Genomic DNA, 22,255 nt, shown 5'->3' on the forward strand with positions numbered 1-22,255 from the left:
GTATGTCCAATAACACCATGTAGTCCCCAGGTTCCAGCGCCAGAATGATGGACCGTAGGGTCTCCATCCGAAACTTCGGGACCCGCAAAGACTTGTTGAGTGCTTTGAGGTTGAGAATCGGACGATATGACCCATTGGGTTTCTGTACCAAAAATAGATTTGAATAGAAACCCTGGCCCCTCTGGGAGAATGGAACAGGCACTATAACTCCAGCCTGGAGCATAGTGTGCAATACCTTCCGCAGCTCCGTAGCCTTGTTCCGGTCTGATGGTAGACCCGTGGTGAAGAATCGAGCCGGGGGTCTGTGCCGGAAGGAGAGGGCGTACCCGTGGGAGACCACCTCCAGAACCCAAGTGTCTGTCGTAGTAACCGACCAACACCGGGCGAACTGCAGCAGGCGGCCTCCTACTCTGGGATCCCCCAAAGGGAGGCCCGGACCGTCAGACCGCAGGCTTGTCATCTGGCTCGGGGGCCGGACGTCTGGTACTCCATGCCTGTTTCCGGGGCTTGACCGATTTCTTAGGGCCAGCCTGTCGAGGAAACGACTGTGGTTTGGGCCTGCCCTGGGCCCTTGATGACCGAAAGGACGATGGTCCAGAACCAGAAGGAGCAGCGGCCGACGGGAGACAAGCAGATTTGGCTGCCGCCAGCGTGGCCACAATCTTATCCAGATCCGGACCGAAGAGAACTTCTCCGGTAAACGGCAACGCTTCCAGACCTTTCTTGGAATCTGCGTCCGCCTTCCAGGATCGCAGCCACAAGGTGCGACGAGCAGCTACCGCTGCTGAAGAAATTCTAGACACCAGAGTACTAATGTCTAGAGCCGCCTCGTTGATGTAGGTGGCCGAATCACGGAGATTGCCAATCAACTCCGCCTGTTCGGCCGGACAGTCGGATTCAAAAGAAGCCTCTAAAGAATCCGCCCAGCGCTCCATCGCTCTGGCAACCCAGCAAATGGCCATAGCCGGCCGTGCTGCCCCCCCTGCAAGGGAATAAGCGGACTTCAGGCAGATTTCCACCTTGCGGTCCGTAGCATCCTTAAGGGAGGACATGGATGGCATCGGCAATGTGGCACTACGGACAAGACGGGTCACGTGAGAATCCACCTGTGGAGGGGATTCCCACTTAGCAAAATAATTATCCGCGAACGGATAAGCCACCGCCAGGCGTCTCTGCGGCTGGTATCTTTTGCCAGGTTGTTTCCACGCCTCCTCTAAATGGTCCACCAACTGACCCGAAAGAGGAAAGACTGTGGCATCGCCCTTCACATCTTTGAAAAAGGCATACTTAGATTTAGCCGCTGGGGGAACTTCGTCCTCAATCACCAAGGCTGTGCGGACCGCCCGAATAAGTCCAGGAATATATACTTTGGACTTAGCATCAGCGTCCTTAGTATGGAGAGGTTCCTGATCGTAAGGATCCAGAATCTCCCCATCATCAGACGTCCCTTCGTCATCCTCATAAGGAGCGGACAGGCACGCCACCGGCCTTTTATGAGGCCGCATCACAGACTCCCCTTGCAACACATCCGACAAGTGCTGTACAGAACTCGTCAGGGAGTTAACCCACGCTGGCTCCTGAGAACCCGGGAGCGGGGAAATAGGGAGACTGTGGGGTACCACCAATTGTCGTGGGAACCCCTGCATGGGTGACGACACCACAGACTGCTGGGACAAACCCATCGGAGTAAACGCGGGCTGCAGGGGCTAAGTGGCCCACTAAAGCTGTTAGCGCCTGAGCGAAACAAGCCCAGGGCGGCTCCTGTACCGGTGCTGTAACCGTAATAGGCCGCGCCATGGACAAACACTGCCGGCAAAGGCCCTCCGCGCTACCCTCCCCCTCCGCTAACGGTACTTTGCACGTGGTACACTGTAGCCGGAGGGGAAAATCACTTTCAGACATGATGGCACCATGTATGTGACCTCTCTCACCAATTAAGTATTAAATAGGCGAGAGACCACCCTGCAGCACCGCACTGCAAGGGCTTTAGCAGAAAGAACAGGGACAGTAATAAAGCTGACAGTTTTGAGAAGATAAAGTTACAGGCAGCAGCGCTAGCACAGTCACATACAATGCAGAGAAATAACAATTCCTGCACTAACAGCGCTGATCACTCAACTACACAGACACAGGGCCTGGTAGGACACAGCGCTGCATACACAGACCTGAGCCACAGCGGAGGAGAGGTATGCGGGGGGACCCAGACCACGATGCTTCCTTCCAGGCTTCCAGCAGCGTTCACCATGCGTTGCAGAGAAGATGGCCACCGAGGAGCAGAGAGAAGCTGGCCTGGGGGAGGAGCGCTGACAAAGGACCAGTCAGCACAGTGCAGAGAGGGCTGTGTGCAGCGGGGGAGACGCCGGCTGTGAGACAGGGAAGGCGCGCTCCCCTGGCATGCATTTAACCCCTGGGACGCCGCAGCGCTACCGCTCTGCTGCGGTCCGCTGTCCCAGGGGGTAGTGGAAGCGCAGGTTGGTCGCCTGGCTCCACGCTGCAGCCAGTCCCCAGGGAGCCCCCTGCCTGGGGACTTAGGACCATGTGATCAGCGGGGACCCACCGCGGGACCCCGCTGCTTACCTCTGTCCCCCTTGAATCCGGCCATGGCCCGGAGCATCTGGGGTCACCGCTAGCTGTGACCCCAGACGCCCACCAGCATCCCAGGATCAGTACCGGCGTTCTGGTACTGGCGGGGTGTAGGGAAGACAGCATGGACGTCAGGACTGACTGTCCATGCTGTTCATCCAGATGTGCAGCCACAGCTGCATGAAGAAAAAGCTTCAGGGGCTCTTCTAGCCCCCACTCCAACAGGTGCACCCGACTCCGGCCGGGCACCAAACTAAACTGAGGTGCCTTGGCTCGGGGGCGGGGTATAGGAGGGGGACCCAGTGCATCCTGGGAGGCTGAAAGCTTAACTCTTTGGTGCCCTGCGACTGACGTCACACCTATACCCCAAGGTATCCTGTGGATACCCTATGGACCCTGAAGTAGAAATAGTGATTAAAACCCTCACAATAAGCTGCCGGGAGTTGGCAGTCTCGTGTTAGGTGCCCTAACGGGGAGTAGAGAGTAGAAGAAAATGTAAAGAGACGCACATGAGGGAAGAGGTCCCTGCTCGTGAGAGCTTACATTCTAAGGGGAGGGGCAGACAGACAGGAGTGACACAGAAGGGGAGGGGCAGACAGACAGGCGTGCCACAGAAGGGGAAGATAGGAAGGAAAGAGCATGAGGTGGGTTAGGATGAGTGCTGAAAGGCCTTGATGAAGTAGTGGGTCTTGAGAGCCCGTTTGAAGATTTGTAGAGAGGTGGAGAGTCTGATAGGGAGAGGGAGAGCATTCCAAAGGTGGGGAGCAGCACGGGCAAAATCTCGGATGCGGGAGTGGGAGGAAGTAATCAGTTGGCAAGAGAGGCGGCATGCATTAGTTGAGCGAAGTGGACGGGCGGGAGTGTGAAGGGAGAGAAGGTCAAAAATTTATTCGGGAGAGGATTTGGTGAGGGCTTTGTAGGCGAATGTAAGAACCTTGAATTGGCATCTGAATAAATATATATATATATATATATATATATATATATATATATATACACACACACACACACACACACATTATATATACACATATATACATATACATACACAGGTGCATAAATATTGGGACATTGACAGAATTGTCATATTTTGGCCTCTATTCACCACCACAATGGCTTTGAAATGAAACAAACAAGATGTCATTTACCTGCAGATTTTAAGATTTCATTTGAGGGCAATTACATCCAAATCGGGTGAACGGTGTAGGAATTACAATGGTTTCTATATGTGCCTCCCACATTTTAAGGGACCAACAGTAATGGAACTATCAACTCAAAAGCTATTTCATGGACAGGTGTGGGCTATTCCCTCATTATTTCATTATCAATTAAGCAGGTAAAAGGTCTGGAGTGGATTCTAGGTGTGACATTTGCATTTGGAATTAGTTGCTGTCGACTCTCAATATGAGATCCAAAGAGCTGTCACTATCAGTGAAGCAAGCCATCATTAGGCTGAAAAATCAAAACAAACCCATCAGAGAGATAGCAAAAACATTAGGTGTGGCCAAAACAACTGTTTGGAACATTCTTAAAAAGAAAGAACGCATCGGAGAGCTCAGCAACACCAAAAGACCTGGAAGACCACGGAAAACAACTGTGGTGGATGACAGAAGAATTATTTCCCTGGTAAAGAAAAACCCCTTCACAACAGTTGGCCAAATCAAGAACACTCTCCAGGAGGTAGGTATATATGTGTTAAAGCCAACAATCAAGAGAAGACTTCACAAGAGTGAATATAGAGGGTTCACCACAAGATGTAAACCATTGGTGAGCCTCAAAAGCAGGAAGACCAGATTAGAGTTTGCCAAACAACATCTAAAAAAGCCATTACAGTTCTGGAACAACATCCTATGGACAGATAAGACAAAGATCAACTTGTACCAGAGTGATGGGAAGAGAAGAGTTTGGAGAAGGAAAGGAACTGCTCATGATCCAAAACATACCACCTCATCAGTGAAGCATGGTGGTGGTAGTGTCATGGCGTGGGCATGTATGGCTGCCAATGGAACTGGTTCCCTTGTATTTATTTATGATGTGACTGCTGACGAAAGCAGCAGAATGAATTCTGAAGTGTTTTGGGCAATATTATATGCTCATATTCAGTCAAATGCTTCAGAACTCATTGGACGGCGCTTCACAGTGCAGATGGACAATGACCTGAAGCATACTGCAAAAGCAACCAAAGAGTTTTTTAAGGCTAAAAAGTGGAATGTTATGCAAGGGCCAAGTCAATCCCCTGATCTGAATCCGATTGAGCATGCATTTCACTTGATGAAGATAAAACTGAAGGGAAATGCCCCAAGAACAAGGAGGAACTGAAGACATTTGCAGTAGAGGCCTGGCAGAGCATCACCAGGGATGAAACCCAGCGTCTGGTGATGTCTATGCGTTCCAGACTTCAGGCTGTAATTGCCTGCAAAGGATTTGCAACAAAATATTAAAAGTGAAAGTTAGATTTAGGATTGTTTAGTTTGTCCCATTACTTTTGGCCAATTAAAAAGTGGGAGGCACATATATAAACCGTTGTAATTCCTACACCGTTCACCTGATTTGGATGTAATTACCCTCAAATGAAATCTGAAAGTCTGCAGTTAAAGCACATCTTGTTTGTTTCATTTAAAAGCCATTGTGGTGGTGAATAGAGACCAAAATATGAAAATTCTGTCAATGTCCCAATATTTATGCACCTGACTTATTGGCCCAACAAGGAATGGTCTCCATAATATCCCATACGGCAGCTGCTAGAATGCAGAGGCCTGTGATATTACAGTACAAATTAAATGTAACCATAACATTTTCACTTACTCGATAGCGATACGGCTCAGCCTCCGTGTACTGCACTCGGAAGTTCTCGTACTGACCTCCCCGCCAGTATCGCTCCATTTCCAGGTCACAGTACGGGTCTGCGTAAGGGTCGGACCTAACAAAATACAGGGGAAAAATTTAAAAAAGTAAAATCGTGCAAACCAACGCTCCCCAGATAAGGAACAAACCATTCTTCTAATTTATTACCAATAGCTCTGGCACAGTGCATATAGCCGCACACAATGGCGACTCTACAAGAGGCACGCAAATCACCGACCCGTGGAAAGTTTTACTTATTTGAACACATTACAACATAACCTGTACTTGGTTGCACAGTTGCAATCTAGAACATAAACATAAAGATAGTTACTGTTTGTTAAAACAATATATAAAAATCTGGTATGTTTAAGGAAAATTACACTAGTTGGGGCCCTATAATTTTTTTTTTTAAAAACTAACAGCAGTTAAATGACAACACTAGAGGGTGATAAACCTATTAAGCGGTTTAAGAGCGGAGCACGTGGAGGCTAAACAGGGGAAAATTACACAGCCATTGAGGAGACATGCTCGGGTAGCGTAGTTTCCAAGCTGAAAGCACAGCCCATACAGTAAACCTTCTCAAGGCTGACAGACAAAAGGAGGTAGTCATTCATGCTGATAGGCTCTGTATGTGCCTAGCTGATCCAAGTAAACAATTGCAAGGCTGGCTGGTTTGGGCACATTTAGTCGCTGTATATGGCATCTATCTCTTTTGTACTGGATATATATTAAAGAAGGAATTATAATACTATGAAATAGACTATGAAATACTATGAAATAGAACAGCAGCATCACTGCTTAGAGAGCGGTTGTTGTTTTTGTCTACGCCCCACAACAGCGATCTCTTCCAAATGTGCTCCTGTTACTCCTACTCCTGTGTAATAATCTCTTATGCCGGGTACACACTGGCCGATATATTGGTCGAATAATTGATCGGACAATATATTGTGCCCCCGTTGGCCAGTGTGTACAGATGATACGTCTGAACGTCGTCGTTCACAGACATATCGCTTTCTACGGTTAGGCCACACCCCCTACCTGAATCCCAGTCCGGCGCGACTTGCTGCAGCATGCAGATGATGGCAGTTCAGTGTGTATGAACGACCATCATCTGCAGATCACTCGATCTGCAGATATATCGGTCAGGTGTGTACCCACCTTTAGGGCTTGATCCAATTAGGTGACAGTTTGAAAATGCGAGTTTGTTTCATGAAAATCGCGCATGTGCGCTCCCGAGAAACGAGAAATCCAAATTAAATGGCAATTAGGGCTACTAGTGGAGGTTATTGGCCATAAGGAAAGTGTTGGAGGTTTTCAAAAGGCATCAAAGTTTAAAAAAAAAAAAAAAATTATAAAAACAACGCCAACTTTTTTTTGTTTAAATGCAAACGAATAAAATGAAACATGCAAAAAAAATTTGTAAAAAACAATTATTCTTGGGGTCATTTAAAAAAAAAAAAAAAAAAAAATTATTGTTCGTTTAAAATAAATACTTTTAATGTGCTGTGCCTAAACTAATGAAAAAGTTGATTTTAGGCAAATTTTATAAAAAAAATTTTTTTTACACCCCTAAAATAACATGCAATTGTTAGCCAAATTATGCTAATTAAAAACTAATGAGTGCCTAATTAGTCATTAGGGGGGTGTCCAAGGGGTTCTGACGCAATTCCTGACATTTTTACCTTAAACAAAAAAATTCGACCATCTCACATCCTCAGGGGGGTGGGCACAAAAAAAAACCCTGCAATATTCCTTGGAAAAAAAAATAAAAATGCAAGTTTGGAATTGGATTGCAACTTGTAGTGCGAGTTTGCCGTGAAAATGGCTTGCACAAGCCAACTCACACCTGATTGAATTGATCCCTTATAGTTTGTACAAAAACAATGTGGGGGACACATGAATTCCTTATGTACTAGTCACCATTAAGCAAAAAAAGTTGTTTTATGAAATGTTTTTTTTTAAATATTTTTTAAATATATAAAAGGAAGAATAACCACATATAAATGTATAAATTTGTACAGTATATGAAGCCTTCTCCTGCCATAGCGTATTTGGAATTTTACTGCTTAAAAAGGTATCAGTCAGTAATGGAGTTATTACTAGCAGTTGTGATTTCACAAGAGCAAGTGAAGAGGGACACTGTACATAAACTTTACTTATCTTTAAATAATAGCCTGATGTTTAGTCCTTGCTGATAAAACAGGACTCTCACGTCACAGTGATGCAGCATTGCTGGAACAAGCCACTTCTGACAACAGCACGACCAGGGGAGCACTTTACTCTAATGATCATTTACTAACATTGCTCCAAGGTTCAAATCTGCATTAAATGCACAGCACGTTGCCGTCTGTCCTCACACTGCACGAGGGCTGTTTAAGAAAGCGCAAAAGCACTGGCCGTTGCGCTGAATAATTCCCCTTTATACAATACGCATGGAGCTTGCACGTGGAAATGGCAAGAGCTGGCACGCTGCCCACAATTCTGTACGTGCTGATGGGACCTGCTGAAAGGATTGAGAGGCCTCGCCAACTAAACATGGGAGAGGCGCACTCCTGCTGCGCTTCTGAGGGAAGATATACCTAAAATTCAAGCAGTACAGTATGTGCATTAATGAGGTGGTCCGTGATTACTGTGAGACCACATAGCCATCATCTGTCTGCAAAAAGGACTATTGTTTTTTCCTCATTACTCATCGCTCATTCAACCAGTAAAAATGGGATTTTGGTACCTACCGGTAAATCCTTTTCTCTGATTCCACAGGGGACACTGGAGGTGCTTACGCTGGGGTATAGAGGCGTGGATAGCTGGAGCTGGCACTTTAAATAATTTAGAAGTGTGAAGCTCCTCCCCCTCTATTCCCCATCAGCCCTCAGTTTATAAAATGAAGACCGAGAGGAGATGGAGAACAAACAGAGTAAAAGGAAGAGAACACACAATAACCAAAACATACAACAACCGAAAAGGCAGGCAGAGAGCGCTGAGGTGGGCGTCCAGTGTCCCCTGTGGAATCAGAGAAAAAGTATTTACCGGTAGGTACCAAAATCCCATTTTCTCTTTCATCCACTAGGGGACACTGGAGGTGCTTACGCTGGGGACATTCCAAAGTTTTCCCCACTGGCGGGAGCGCTCTGCGGCACCTGCAGAACAAGACGGCCAACACGAGATGCTTAATCCGCAAATGTGTCAAATCTGTAAAAAATTTCCAAACGTGTGAACTGAAGACCAAGTTGCCGCACGACACAATTGTGACGTGGAGGCTCCCCTACCAGCCGCCCATGACGCACCCACAGAAAGTGTGGAATGAACTGAAATGGATGAAGGAGGCCGGCGGTCGGCACTAACATAAGCCAGATGAATTGTCAGCCGGATCCAAAGTGCCAAAGTCTGCTTAGACGATGGCCAACCCCTCCGAACCGCATCACAGAGGACAAAAAGCGACTCAGACTTACGGAGGGAAGCAGTCCTGTCAACATAGATGCGGAGAACTCTAATCTCATCCAAGGTAGAACAACCAGAGTCCTCCACCAGAGACAGTACCACAATAGGCTGGTTAATCTGAAAAGCCGACACTACAATGGGAAGGAAGGCGGCCAAAGTCCGGAGTTCCGCCCTATCTGCATGAAACACCAGGTAAGGTGGCCTTATAGGACAGAGCACTCAATTCCGCAACTCTACAAGTCGAAGCTAGAGCCAGGAGGAGGACAGTCTTTCAAGACAAGTACTTAATATCAACCTCCTCCAAAGGTTCAAAACATGGACAACTGAAGAAACAAAAGCACTAAGGAGGCTGCACGCGCAAGACCCCTTGAAGAAACGTCTGCACCTCAGGAATGAGGGCCAAGTTCCGTTGCAGGAAAATGGAAAGAACAGAAACCTGCACCTTTAAAGTTCCAAGACGAAGTTCAGAATCCAAACCCGTCTGAAGAAAAAACAGAAAACCGGGACAACCGAAAAATCCTAGATGGAAGATCCCGACTGGAACACCACGAGATATAAGAACGCCAGAAGCAATAATAATGCGCAGCCTAAACTGGTTTCCTGGCACATAGCATGGTGGGAATAACTGTCTGGGATTCCTCTGCGTTCAGGATATCGGTTTCAAGAGCCACCCCATTAAGCGCAGTTGCGCTAAGCTGGGGTGTACGAAAGGACCCTGCTATAGAAGATCTGGGCACAGAGGAAAGGCCCATGGATCATCTGACAATAGGGACCGAAGGTCCGAGAACCAACTTCTCCCTGGCCAGTTCGGAGTCACGAGAATGACAGAGGCTGACTCATGTTTTATACTCTTTAGCTATCGAGGAAGAAATGGAATCGGAGGAAAAAGGTAAACAAAGTCGTCGGTCCACGGAACAGTCAGAGCATCTACTGCCTCTGCCTGCGGATGTCTAGTTCTTGACACGTAAACCGGGAGCTGACGATTCAATCATGACACCATGAGGACCACCTGGATGGACACCCTGGCGGCTTAGGTTATCTGCTTCCCAGTTGTCCACACCCAGGATGGAAACCACCGACAGGATTACTGACTGGCTCTCGGCCCACCGGAGGATCAGAGTTACTTCTCGCATGACCATGCGACTCAGAGTCCCTCCTTGGTGGTTGATGTACGCGACGGCCGTCGTGATTGAATTCTTATTTCTTCTATCAGAGCATTGTAAATCACTCACATTCATTTATGTGCCACCTTTGTTCTAGAGGGGACCATTGACCCTGAAAGTGATGATCAAGGACTACTGCTCCTCATCCTTGAAGGCTGGCATCCGTTGTTACGATTATCCAGTTCAACACTCTGAATCTTCGGCCCGCTAAGAGATTGGTGGATTGTGTCCACCAGAGAAGGGCCACTCTGGTAGCTGGGCTCAGACGGATCTGTCGATGTAGAAGCAGATAAGATCCTGATCCCTGTGTTAGTAGGTCCAGCTGAAACAACCTGGAGTGGAACCACCCGAACTGTAGTGCCTCGGAAGCAGCTACTATCTTCCCCAGGAGACGCCTACAAAGAAGTAGGGAAACCTTCTTTGGTCTGAGGACCAGCTGAACAAAGAACCGGATATCCCGGGCTTTGTCTATTGGAAGAAAGATCCTCTGTGATGCCGTATATAAGATCGTACTCTGATATGTCAGTAAGGCTGATTTCACCTTGAGTAACAGGTCGTCCAAATAAGGGATTATGTTCACTCCCGATGACCGAAGGAGAGCAATCATGACTGACATGAGTTTGGTGAAGATGCGGGGAGCCGAGGAAAACCCGAACGGCAATGCCCGAAACTGATAATGATCTTTCAATATGGCGAAACGCAGAAAGGCTTGGTGTGGTTCTCAGATGGGAACGTGGAGATAGGCATCCTTGATATCCAGGGATAATAGGAACTGTCCTGGTTCCAAGCTCGCAATAACAGACTGCAGAGACTCCATTTTGAACCGATACATTTTCAGATACAGGTTCAATGAATTGAGGTTCAAGATGGGCCTGACTGATCCATCCGGCTTGGGTACTACAAACAGGTCTGAGTAAAAAACCCCATACCTCGTTCTGGAACCGGAACTCCCACAGATGATACTACTAGAGACTGGATAGCCTCCTGTAGAATCCTGGCCTTGTCTGCAGGTATTAGCAGACCTGTTGAAAAATTTTTTTTTTATTGCAGGCGGGCTCGCACTGTAGGTGGTCCCAGGTGGGACGGAAGATCGTCATGCCACCTGTTTTTCAGCTGGTTTAGGCTCCTGTCTACATGCAACCGTGTGTGGGCGACCTCTACCTCCTCTTGCTTGTGAGGGAGCACCCTCTGGCTCTACCACAAAAGGAATGTGGCACACAAAAAAAAAAAAAATGAAACGAAGGTCCCGTGTAAGATCTTCTGGGAGCCGATGCAGTAGATGGGAGGAAGGAAGACTTACCCCGGTGGCCTGGGATATCCATTTGTCTAATTCCGGGCGAAACAGCTAATAGGCGTACCTGTAATCAACTGGTCAGCCCAGCAAACCATCGCTTTGTTAACCCAAGTAGTAACAAGGGTGGGCCTAAGTTGAGCACCTGCTGCAGTATAAATAGATCTTAGCGTTGTCTCCAATTTACGATCCGAAGGATCTTTTAGTACTGTGGCTCCCGGCTACTGGGAGTGCTTCTTAGAGAGACGGGAGACGGACGCATCTACTGGAGGGGGGAGTTTCCCACTTCTCCATCATGGATGATGGAAAAGGGTAGCTAGACGGAAACCGGTGCGGAATTTGGAACCGTTTATCCGGTTGTTTCCAGGCCACTGAGAACTGCTGTTGAAGCTGCAGTGAGAACGGAAAAACCGCCGAGCGCTTTCACACTCCTGGGATGCAGGAATTACATCCTCAGGTAAGTTAAGGATTTTTCTAGCCGCCAAAATTAGAGATTCCACCCCGGGAGATGTGGACTAACTCCTTAGGGGTATCATCTTGTAATGATTCCTCCAGTTCCCCTTCCTCAGTATCCTCCGTAGCGAGGAATTCTTCGTCAGACTCTTCGAACTGGAGAATAGTCGATAAAGGACGCTTTTGCGTCGGCCCCTGTAAGGAAGTGGAGGGTGCGGACACAGCTGTACCCCTTACCTGTACCAGGGTGTCAATAGACTTTGTTAGCCCAGCAACCCAGGGAGGCTGAGACCTGCGTGTCTCAGCTAACTCAGACGTTAAATCCGTCATTACTCCTACCATGTCAGCAGCCCATGTAGGTGCAAGCGAGGCAGTACTAGCCATTGGTGGATCAATTGCTATACAAGCATCACAAAACGTGGACCCAGCGGCATGCGGCTTAGATAGTTTGTTGTTAACTTTAGAACCGACAAACATCCTTTGTGACGCCTTTTCTGTTTGGCATGGATACACACAGTCACCACACACAGAGGGACAGAGTACAAACAGAAGTAATGAAAACAGAAGGCTGGCTTGGGACACAGAGGAAGAGATACACCCCACAACCTTCCCACAGATCAGATTCCCTGCACTTACAACCCCGTGTATTATGCACATGTAGCCAGAAATGGGGAGCAAGAGAATCCAGCCTTCTGAATGCTGCACTCTTCCTGTATAAGGGAGAGATGCAGCCATTTAACAGTTAAAGATCGGCAGCCACGCTGTTTTCTACAGTCGCTTGCCGCGTATAGAGAGAGAGCACCTGCTGATTTAGGCTCCGCCCCCTTCTTCATGCGCCAAAGGGCCACCATTATGCCTGTTATGAGCCATTACCTCCCCCTCCGCGCTACACCGCGTAAATCAGCGGGGAGAGGGGAGAAGCAGAGAGCCGCTTGCAGCGCTGTTTCAACTGCGCTATTGTAATTAAACACAGCACCGACCTGTGCCAGCGCTGGACAGCAGGGAGAGGGGAGAAGCAGCAGGGAGCCGCGTGTAGCGCTGATTCACTGCGCTATGTATAAATAAACAGCGCTGACATGTGCTAGCGCTGGACAGCGGGGAGAGGGGAGAAGCAGGGAGCTGCGTGTAGCGCTGTTACAACCGCGCTATGTATAATTAAACACAGCGCCGACATGTGCTAGCCCTGGACAGCGGGGAGAGGGGAGAAGCAGGGAGCTGCGTGTAGTGATTACACACAGCCTCCCTAACACAGCAGGAGCAGGACCCGGGGAATGTGCAGTCTCTTACTCACTGCGTGTCCCCTGTAGTCTCTCTCGGCAGGTCAGCACAGTCTTCTCTTCTTCTGTGTGAAGACTTGCTGTGGCGATAAGGAGCTGTCAGGAGCTCTTTGGAAATGAGCCCTGTGTACTCCTTCCTGATGTTTGTTAAAACATCAGGGCGCCAGGTACCCGGACCCCACCTTTTAGATAGATGGCGAAGGGTACCTATAGGAATGTAAAAGATGCTTTAAAATAAAATAAAATTAAATAAAATAAATGTATTGCTGGAGCACAGCATGATGTGACCAGCTCCTAGAGGCACATTTTCTAAACTGAGGGCTGATGGGGCAGAGAGGGGGAGGAGCTTCACACTTCTAAATGATTTAAAGTGCCAGGTCCAGCTATCCACGCCTCTATACCCCAGCGTTAGCACCTCCAGTGTCCCCTAGTGGATGAAAGAGAAATTACATCATTTAACTGTACAAACATGAAGTAATAAATGAACAGAACTCCCTTCAGTCTTATCTTTAATTTCAGACACAGGGGCCTAAATCAGTGGTGGGGGAACCTTTTTTCTGCAGAGGGCCATTTTGATATATATAACATTATTTGCGGGCCTGGTGCAGGCCACACCCCCTCTGTGTGATGTCACACGGGGGCGGGGCCACAATTGCCGGTGATTACAGCAATGCCCAGATGCTACGGGGAGCTGTAAGGACAGCGGTGTGACCGTCTGAAGCGTCCTAATAGTGCTTCAGGCGGCACTGCTGCATAGATTTTGGCTGCAGGGTGCCATTCAAGTCATCCTGCCAGCTAGCTGAAAAAAAAGCTCAGAGGGCCAGACCAAATCATTCCGGGGGCCTTATGCGCCCCTGGGCCTGAGGTTCCCCATCCCTGGCCTAAATCAAAGATGTATGCAAATTTTATATTTACATACAATTCCAATGTTTGCAGATCTCCATCGTAGAGTAATGTCAGTAAATAGCCCACGGTGGCTGAAAAACACTTTCATCTAAAGTAATCAAGCAGCATCCTCCACCAACATAGCCAAAAGCGCAGAGTCATTATTTCCGTTATCCTTTATAAGTCTATTTAATCAGAGACATCACTTACCCATGCGTTACAGTTTCCCGAAATTCCACTTCCCTGGGGAAAAAATAAAAATAAATAAAATAAAAACTCACATCAGATAAAGAAACACAACAGCATATTTCGCGAACGCTTCTCAGGCTTATACAAAGCTTTTCCTTTTGTTAGCAGAGAATAAGGAAAACAAATACAGAAGTTTTTTAAGCACATTTTAAAGGGAAATTAAAAAAGATCAGACAGTTGTTTGTTTATAGTGGGGTTTTTTTCACCTTCAGTTATCGGCTCGTCCATCCCTCCGGCTACTTCTTACTTGGGGGCATATGCAATTAAGACGCGAAAAGTCGGAAATCTTTCGCCTGCTGTACTTGTCGCCGACTACGTGTGTTTTGGAGGCGAAAACTTTGTGTGCGCTGCCCCGCTATACGCCCTATTCAATTCCAAAAGGAAGCGAAAACGGAACTCGGCGAAACTCAAACAGGTGAAAAGTGCTGTCAGATTTGGGGAAATCAGCCTGACACCCCCCAAAAGATGCTCTGATATTGGGGATCAATGTAGATGCCCCAGAATAGCCCTACTGAAGCTATTGTACTTAAATGCTCTCAATAGCTGCTAACTAGCGTCTTTGCACAAGAGATGAAGAATAGCATTTAGCAGGTTTGTTTTAAGAAAATAACTAGTCCCAGCAAATTTGGGGTACATGAAAATGGGTGCAGGCATGGTTTAAATTCACAAAAGTGAAGTTTAATAAAACTTTGAAAGCGCACCTTCAGCAAGCACCTGCAATCAAAAAACACCTCCCCCATACTTGCAGACCCCCCAAAAGATTATTTCGCTACTTTTTAAGTTTGTACCCCAACTTTGTACTTTTTCGGCTCCATTTTCAAAGTAATTTTTTGGGGTGTTCTTCAATTTAAATTTTTTTTACGCAGTTAATCTTCGGGGGTCTGTCCCAATGGTGCAGGGTGGTTTTCTCCACCTTTGCACCCCAAAACCGCAATTCTGCACTTTTTTCCGCCTGCTTTCACAGCCGAATCTTTTTCGCCTATACCAATGCATTGACATTCCGCGTAGGCAAAAAGTCTTTGGAATTGAATACGGGGATACGTTTTCACCTGACGAAATGAAGTCATCGTTCGAAAACTTTTTAGCCGAAAACGGGTTATCGCGACTAACTGAATATGCCCCTTAATAGTAAATGAGGCGGTAGAGTGGTTTCTTTTCGGTGCTGGATGTGATACATAGCTGCTGTTACACCGTATCCAGACAACGCTCTGCACTCTATACAAGGGGGCTGGTATGGTCATAATCGACATTTAGCATGTAGACACTGATGAAATGTCGACATATTGTCTCTGGTGGCCCAATGGTCACTAACCGGGTCCCATCTGTCATGTGACCGTTAGTTCCGAAGGAGTAACCTGATGCACCAGCGTCTCAGCCCACCTATCCCTCCTTTCTAGTGCCTAACACCTCTGCCCCCGCACGGTACCCTAATCCTAACCTCCCTTCAGTGCCTAACCTGGACGTTGACATTCTGACAATGACGGCATTTTAACAATGCTACATCATAACTCTGCTTAATGCTGTAAATACATGGCTGAAAGGCAGAATGGTGTGTACAAGCCAATAAAACTAAAGCTATATGGAGATGGACACCCCCCCTCCCTCCTTCACACGGCTTTATATATTAAAAAATAACCCCAGACAGATAACGGACCCAGTTTCCCGAACTTCTCTAGTGATCCGATAATTCCAGTCCCTGAAATAGTCGTTTTCTTTATCGAAGTCTCGCTCGTCCTCGCCAATGGTCACCGTCAGGCGTTTCTCCTCAAAGTCGGGCTCCTGCTCTTTCCGCATGGTGGCTTTCTTCAGGACCTGAACGAGAAACAGAAATGCGAGAGAAGTCAGATCAGCAGATCATCACGTGAAGAGCCCTTAAAACCCGGCATCCGGGACAAGACGAGGATAAACAGTTTCTGGCGCACATTGTAATGACATTTCATTTTGTAAAACTAGCTGGGATACACGGCGTTGCTCGGGATGAAGACTGGACCCTGAGCATCCATGGTACACTGAGTGGTGTCTCGCGGTGTCTGCGATGCAAAAAGACGCACAACTTAAAGAACAAGACGGTACGCTACTAGTGTTGCCCCCTAGGCTGTTTCAGCGCAGCGCCCCGCTGAAACAGCCTGCGGGTTCTTTCCTCCACCTATGGGCCGCAGTGTCCCACGAATGGAGAAAACCGCCGGTGAATGGATGTCGGGCACATGTGCTTGGCATCCATTCACAGTGACCACGGCGCTTGGGGGCTGCCCGGCATGTCTGTAAGTGCCGGGCACGCCCCCAAGAGTTCCGAAATTTGGATGTCATAAAGACACGCCCCCTTTTCATTGGCTACGCCCCTATTCGGGCATGTGCGTGCCGAAGTGCCCTTGCTCTAGGTCCAGCGCCCTGCCTGCCACCAGACCTAGAGTGAACACTACGCTACTCCTCACTAAGCGGCTCAGTCGCACAGGGCATCTCACGCCATATGGCGCATATATACGCTAGGTGTAAGAGGCCACATCTGTACATTAAGGCAGACAATGTACAATACAAACAATCAGGTTTAATAACTGAAGGCTTATCCGTACCTGCAATTGCTCAACACTAGATCTTATACACGAAGCCACAAACGGCCACCGATAAAGTTACATTACCTCCTTGGCATGACGGAGTCCTCTCTCCCAAGCACTCTCTATAGGGGGGTCTGGAATAGGGGGAGGCAGAAGCTCCTCGGTGACTGGAGCCCCCTATAAAGACATAAAAAAAAAAAAAACATTTGTGCCACAGGCTCGATCCAGCAACAAAATACTGCAACAAAGCCCAGATTCCAGGAGTTGCGATGACAGTGTTGTAGGTCAGGAGGAAATGCACAGTACCCAGGAGTGTAGTTATTACAATTTATGATTTTATGCTTACGCAGTCAGCATCTCCCCCCTCCATCACCCAACCATGTACCCACACTGTATATAAAGTTCTACAACTTACCCAAGAGTTCTGAGGCAGCTGGGTCACACCGGTAGAAGTGCCGCTGGGTGTAAATGGGTCCGGTTTTGTTATAAGGGAGTAATTCCCTTTATCATTCATACCGGGATGTATAAACCGGCAGCTCATGCCCCAAGTGCAGTTACCTAAAAAATAAAAATAAGTATTGGTCAGTAAGTGATGTGAAAAATAAAATGGGTCACAGATATAGGGTTTCAGGACATGAACCTTAAACATACAAGATAACAATGTACTTAGCTGGTTCTTTAACATAGAAGAGAGAGGAGAGGGACAATCAGGATATTTGGCTGGGCACGCAATAGGGCACACACGTGGGTGGCCAGACTGAGCGGCATACAACCTGTTAGTGTAGAGGGTGATGTTTCCGCAGAGCATTTTTCATTTAGCTGCATTTTATAAACAGCATAATAATGATCCCTTCAGTTGCAATTAGATTATTCTCTTATATCTCCGAACACTTCTGACTTATAAATCAGACATTTCTGGGCATAAAGGCAACCTGCGCAGACCTCAACCACTAAATCATGAGGTCCTTCCTTATAAGTTGTAAAACCGTTCTCCTTTATAGCTAGGAATATTGGGACCACATTTTGGGGGCGCACATTGCTGCCCAGCTGCTCATTGGTTTAGGAGTCACAGCAGCTTACACTGACCATTAAACATCAACAACGTATCAACACAAGAAAGTAAAACAGACTTCTCTCTAGAAGCTTTATGAGCAGCACAAAGCATCCTGACAGTACTCGCTGCTACATAAACTAGCTTTATGCCCCCTCAGTTTTGCTTAAGAGAATGGTAATGCAGCAAGCAGTGACAACTCCTGGCCAGACACACCAGGGACCAGCGTACAGTGCAAAGTGGTGCAGCAAGTTAGACTCCAAATCCTGTGCAGTTTATGCAGAAAAGACTATGTTTCTGTGCTTTATATACAGAATTAATACAGCCTGAACCGGCGTAGGAAGCCTAGACACTACTTTCCCCCCACAGGACAGTTCGTCACGGTTCGCACTGGCAGGAAAGCGCAGGGAGGGCAGTTACATAGCACTAACTTACAGTATCACTCTCACCTACATGGGTAACACTTACTTAGGATTCTACTTCACCTTCTTCTAGACAACACAGAAGTGCAGGTGGCTGAGCGCCATCCAGGCCAGCCACCAATATGGTACATTGTCCAAGCCCATACAAATTATACTACAAACCGGGATTCCCATTCCAACGTGATTTTAATTTAAAAAAAAAAAAAAAGAATCATCACGCTATTCCCAATACAGATGTGCCCACATAAACCTATCCAAAGAGCCCCCATTTAGCGCGCCAAGGACTTTGGGATTTAACCACGCCAGAATGAACATACAGTAAACACTCCCTGTTCCTATGATACTGCTGGATACTTGGGTAAGTCTGTAAGCAATAATGTCACTTGAAGGTATAGAATGAAATGGTCCAGTACATGGACCCCGGATGATGGTATAGGCACTGGAACCAATACAATATTCAGTTGTCAAGAGTATATTTACCAGATCCTTGTACCGATAGAGGGAATACTCCTATTGACATACAGGTGGGTATGCTGCACTGCGAGTCCTCCAAATTGTACGGTATGGACCTTTGTTGTATATCCAGGATATGGACAGCAAGAAAAGTTCCAAGATGGTCCCAGGAAAGAATTAATTCAGGAAAGTTGGTTCAGGGTGGCTGGAACATAGGCTGCTGTGTGTGTGGACACTTGGCAAATACAAAGGTATTCTGGTGGTCTCCTTGGTGGTCCTCGAACGCGTTTCGCTGTATCAGATGACCGCTTTTTCAAAAGGTACCTATTGCTTACAGACTTACCCAAGTATCCGGCAGTATCATAGGAACAGGGAGTGTGTTCATGTGGTCCTATATTAGGTGTTTACATTGGCTTACCTATACTGTTTTAAATTGATTCTAGTGCAATATATTTTATTAAAGTGACCTATATGGTTTTTGCAATTTTAAACAATTTTTTGTGAATTTATCATCATCATAAGTGCTACTACGTTCTTGTTTATTGTATGTTCACTTATGTATGGGCCTGACTAGCCCTTATATAGTAGCAGCTTGGATTAAAACCACTCACCCCAGCGCCTGTAACCATTTTATTGGTACTTTATCTTCACTAACCCTAAAAGCCTAAGTAGACCATCGGCCCGACTCAGAAGCGGACGCAATGGCGATATTTTCGCAGATCGAGCTATTATTGTCATTGAGCATGAGCAAAAGCTGCACTGCGCACGTGCAACCATTGCATTGCGATTAACTTTGTACAGAGGAACCATTCGCAAAGTGAGTGACAGGCAGTCAGCGTTTGGGGGGGGGTGGTAACAGGGGTGGGGTGTGGTTAGAAAAACGCAGGCGGGTCTGACCGCTTGAACGCCGTGTCACTGGCGTGCATATATTAGCCATTGTGATCGTTGTCAGCGTACGAGAGCTCTCAGCCTGTCAGGAGAGACGCAGTGCAATGCGGCTGGTCAGACTTGCCTTACATGCTGCGTCGCTGGTACCCACCGGACAGATATGAGATGGCAGCAGTGGGCAGCCCTATGCCTGGCTAAGCTTTGAAAGCATTGGCCTATTTCCGCAGCTGCGTTCCGTGCAGAATCGCAGCTGTGATTTCATTAGTGCCCACTACTGAATCAGACCCCTATATGCAAAGTAATATGCAAGATTGAGGAAAAAGTGCACAGCACGAGAATTGCACCAGGCGTTCCGAGGATAGGTGCATGAGAACACACTTCTATTATCATTTCCTGCAGCAATTTAAGGGGTTTCCACATTGAAACTTTATTAACTTGTATGCGTCCTTCAGTAACTAAATACATTGCTGCTTCTTTCCCGATTTGCTTTTCAGCCATGTCTTTGCATGAGCGGGGAAATCTTCTTCCACCACCTTTAGATATGACAAAGCTGCAATCTGGATGCAAAGTACCCAAAGCAGAATTTATGTTGTATCCAAAGTAGGGATGTGCAGGCTCGGTTCTACTCGGTTCCGTTCGTTTTTTTTTTCCCGAATCTTATTGGGTTTCAGCTGTCACAAGTTTTGGATAGCCAATAAGATTCGGTAAAAAAAAAACGAACGGAACAGAGTAGAACCGAGCCTGCACATCCCTAATCCAAAGGCAACACAAGTGACCCCTCCCTGGCTGCTTTTTAAAGACATGGATAAAACATGAGGAAGGAAGAAACATGCATTTATTCAGTGTTTGTTACAGGAGCGCAGTCACCTGATGGGGAAAAACCCTAAATTTTTTTTAAAAAATAGTCAGTAAAGAGAACCGACTACATATTGGCAAGGTGCTGTAGCCAAATCATTTACTGCATGCAGCCAAAATAGAATAAAAAAAATAATAATAAAAAAATTTTAAAAAAAATCTTGTAAAAATCTAAGCATAGCCCTTTTTTTTTTTTTACAAGCCCATTCTTCAATATATCGGGTGCCCGTGGCTTTAGGTTAGCGCACATCGGATGGTGTAAGGTATACCCTGAGATTATCTATGAGTGCGCTTGAGTACCTAAGATCGCGGCCGCAGAATATAGCGGAGAGCAGCGCTATGCCAACACACCTGTGTTTGACTGAGCACTCGCGGGATCTCTATAGTCCCGCGCATGTGCATTAGTGCCAATATGGCCGCGAACACCGGAAACGCCGTGTTTGGGCTTACGCAATTAGTTAGTAGGGTATATAAGCTAGTAGCAGTCACCCTATATTTATCCTCCTGACGAAGTCCTGCTACGATCGCAATAAGAGACGAAACGCGTTGAGGGAACGGTGACCTCCGTTACAGCTTTCTGCAAAATCTCCAGATAAGCTTTTTTGAATGGTTTTAAACGTAATTAACTCATTTATTTCTGTGTATGATGTGATGTATTAAATTATGATTTAACTACTACACAATGAGAGTCTTCTTCTATCCCTCTCTATTGTGACTATTGGAGCCTGTACTGCACATACTGAGAAGATATCATAATACATGCCTCGTTATTTAGGAAAAAATGGTATGAATTACCATTTAAATAGCGTGGTGATATTTTTATACGACCTATTACACTATAAAAGGCGCTTATTCTCACCTCTTCTATTTTCAGAAACTTACGGGATCGCACAACAACGGTCTTATTGGAGAACATACAGCAGCCACCGGTAGATCGGGATTATAGTTGAATACACTTTCTACAAAGACAAAACATCCACACAGAAAACCTAAAGGGACTAGTGCTGGTGTCAGTACCATACTGTAATATATATATCTATATCCTCCTTTGTACAAAACTCCAGAAATTAAAAACAGGCTCTTCAGCAAGCCAGTCCCATATATTACATGTCAGCCGAGGCTGTAGTAGGTCACTGTTCTGCAAAGCATCACAGGTTGGACAAAGTACCATTCGCCACCTAGTGGACAATAGCAGTCATCTCCGAAAATCAGCTGGATTCTGGCGTCTCTCTATAGGCAGTGCAATGCAAAACACATTAACAAAGGAATTTTGTGAACACAAATAATAATTAGAATAATTTCAAAGTAAACCACACCCAAACTAGAGGAGCGTGAGAAACCCCAATAAGGTAGGATGGTCACAAATGTTTGTTGGTCAAAGTTAAGGTAAAAAAAAAAAAAAAAAGGAAATACTAGTTGGCATTTAAACTTTTAATGCACACAATGGGGGTAGCTATTCTGTGGGCTGAACAAATATTCATGAGAAAGCAGCCTAAAAAATTTCAGGGGGGTCAATTTGGAACGTTTTACGGTTGCTAAACAACAATCCGGGACATTTCTTAGTGCTAGAGTAAAAACCCTTCTCCTAAGCAGTGGTTTTCTCCCACCCACGTACTGCATGTTTTTCGAGTGGGGGGGTGGGGGGGGGTGGTTGAGAGGGTTAAAAAAAATAGACCCCATGGAACTAGTGACATCACCGATGTATGAGGCACCAAGTTCCTCACTATTTATTTTACATATTTTTATTTGATGTTGCAAAAAAAAATAATAAAATATAATAGAGATATTGTAAATATATAATCAGAACCACATTTATACAGATGCATCTATATTTTAAATAATAATAAGCAA

At 46.4% G+C, this 22,255-nt stretch overlaps 1 protein-coding gene across 1 annotated transcript in view; it reads right to left on the bottom strand.

Moving 5' to 3' along the window:
* ZC3H18 (zinc finger CCCH-type containing 18) overlaps positions 1–22,255 on the bottom strand; it is a 177,613-nt gene that overhangs the window by 69,225 nt on the left and 86,133 nt on the right. Inside the window, exons 4-8 of the mRNA XM_088448005.1 lie at positions 17,151–17,293; positions 16,820–16,912; positions 15,838–15,995; positions 14,145–14,177; positions 5,389–5,503 (exon numbers count right to left, since the gene is read on the bottom strand). Coding sequence (XP_088304131.1) covers positions 5,389–5,503; positions 14,145–14,177; positions 15,838–15,995; positions 16,820–16,912; positions 17,151–17,293 — 542 coding nt within the window. The remainder of the gene's footprint in view (positions 1–5,388; positions 5,504–14,144; positions 14,178–15,837; positions 15,996–16,819; positions 16,913–17,150; positions 17,294–22,255) is intronic.

The sequence above is a fragment of the Taudactylus pleione genome, unplaced genomic scaffold, assembly GCF_031769625.1.
Source record: "Taudactylus pleione unplaced genomic scaffold, aTauple2 ptg000447l, whole genome shotgun sequence".
Classification (NCBI taxonomy): domain Eukaryota; kingdom Metazoa; phylum Chordata; class Amphibia; order Anura; family Myobatrachidae; genus Taudactylus; species Taudactylus pleione.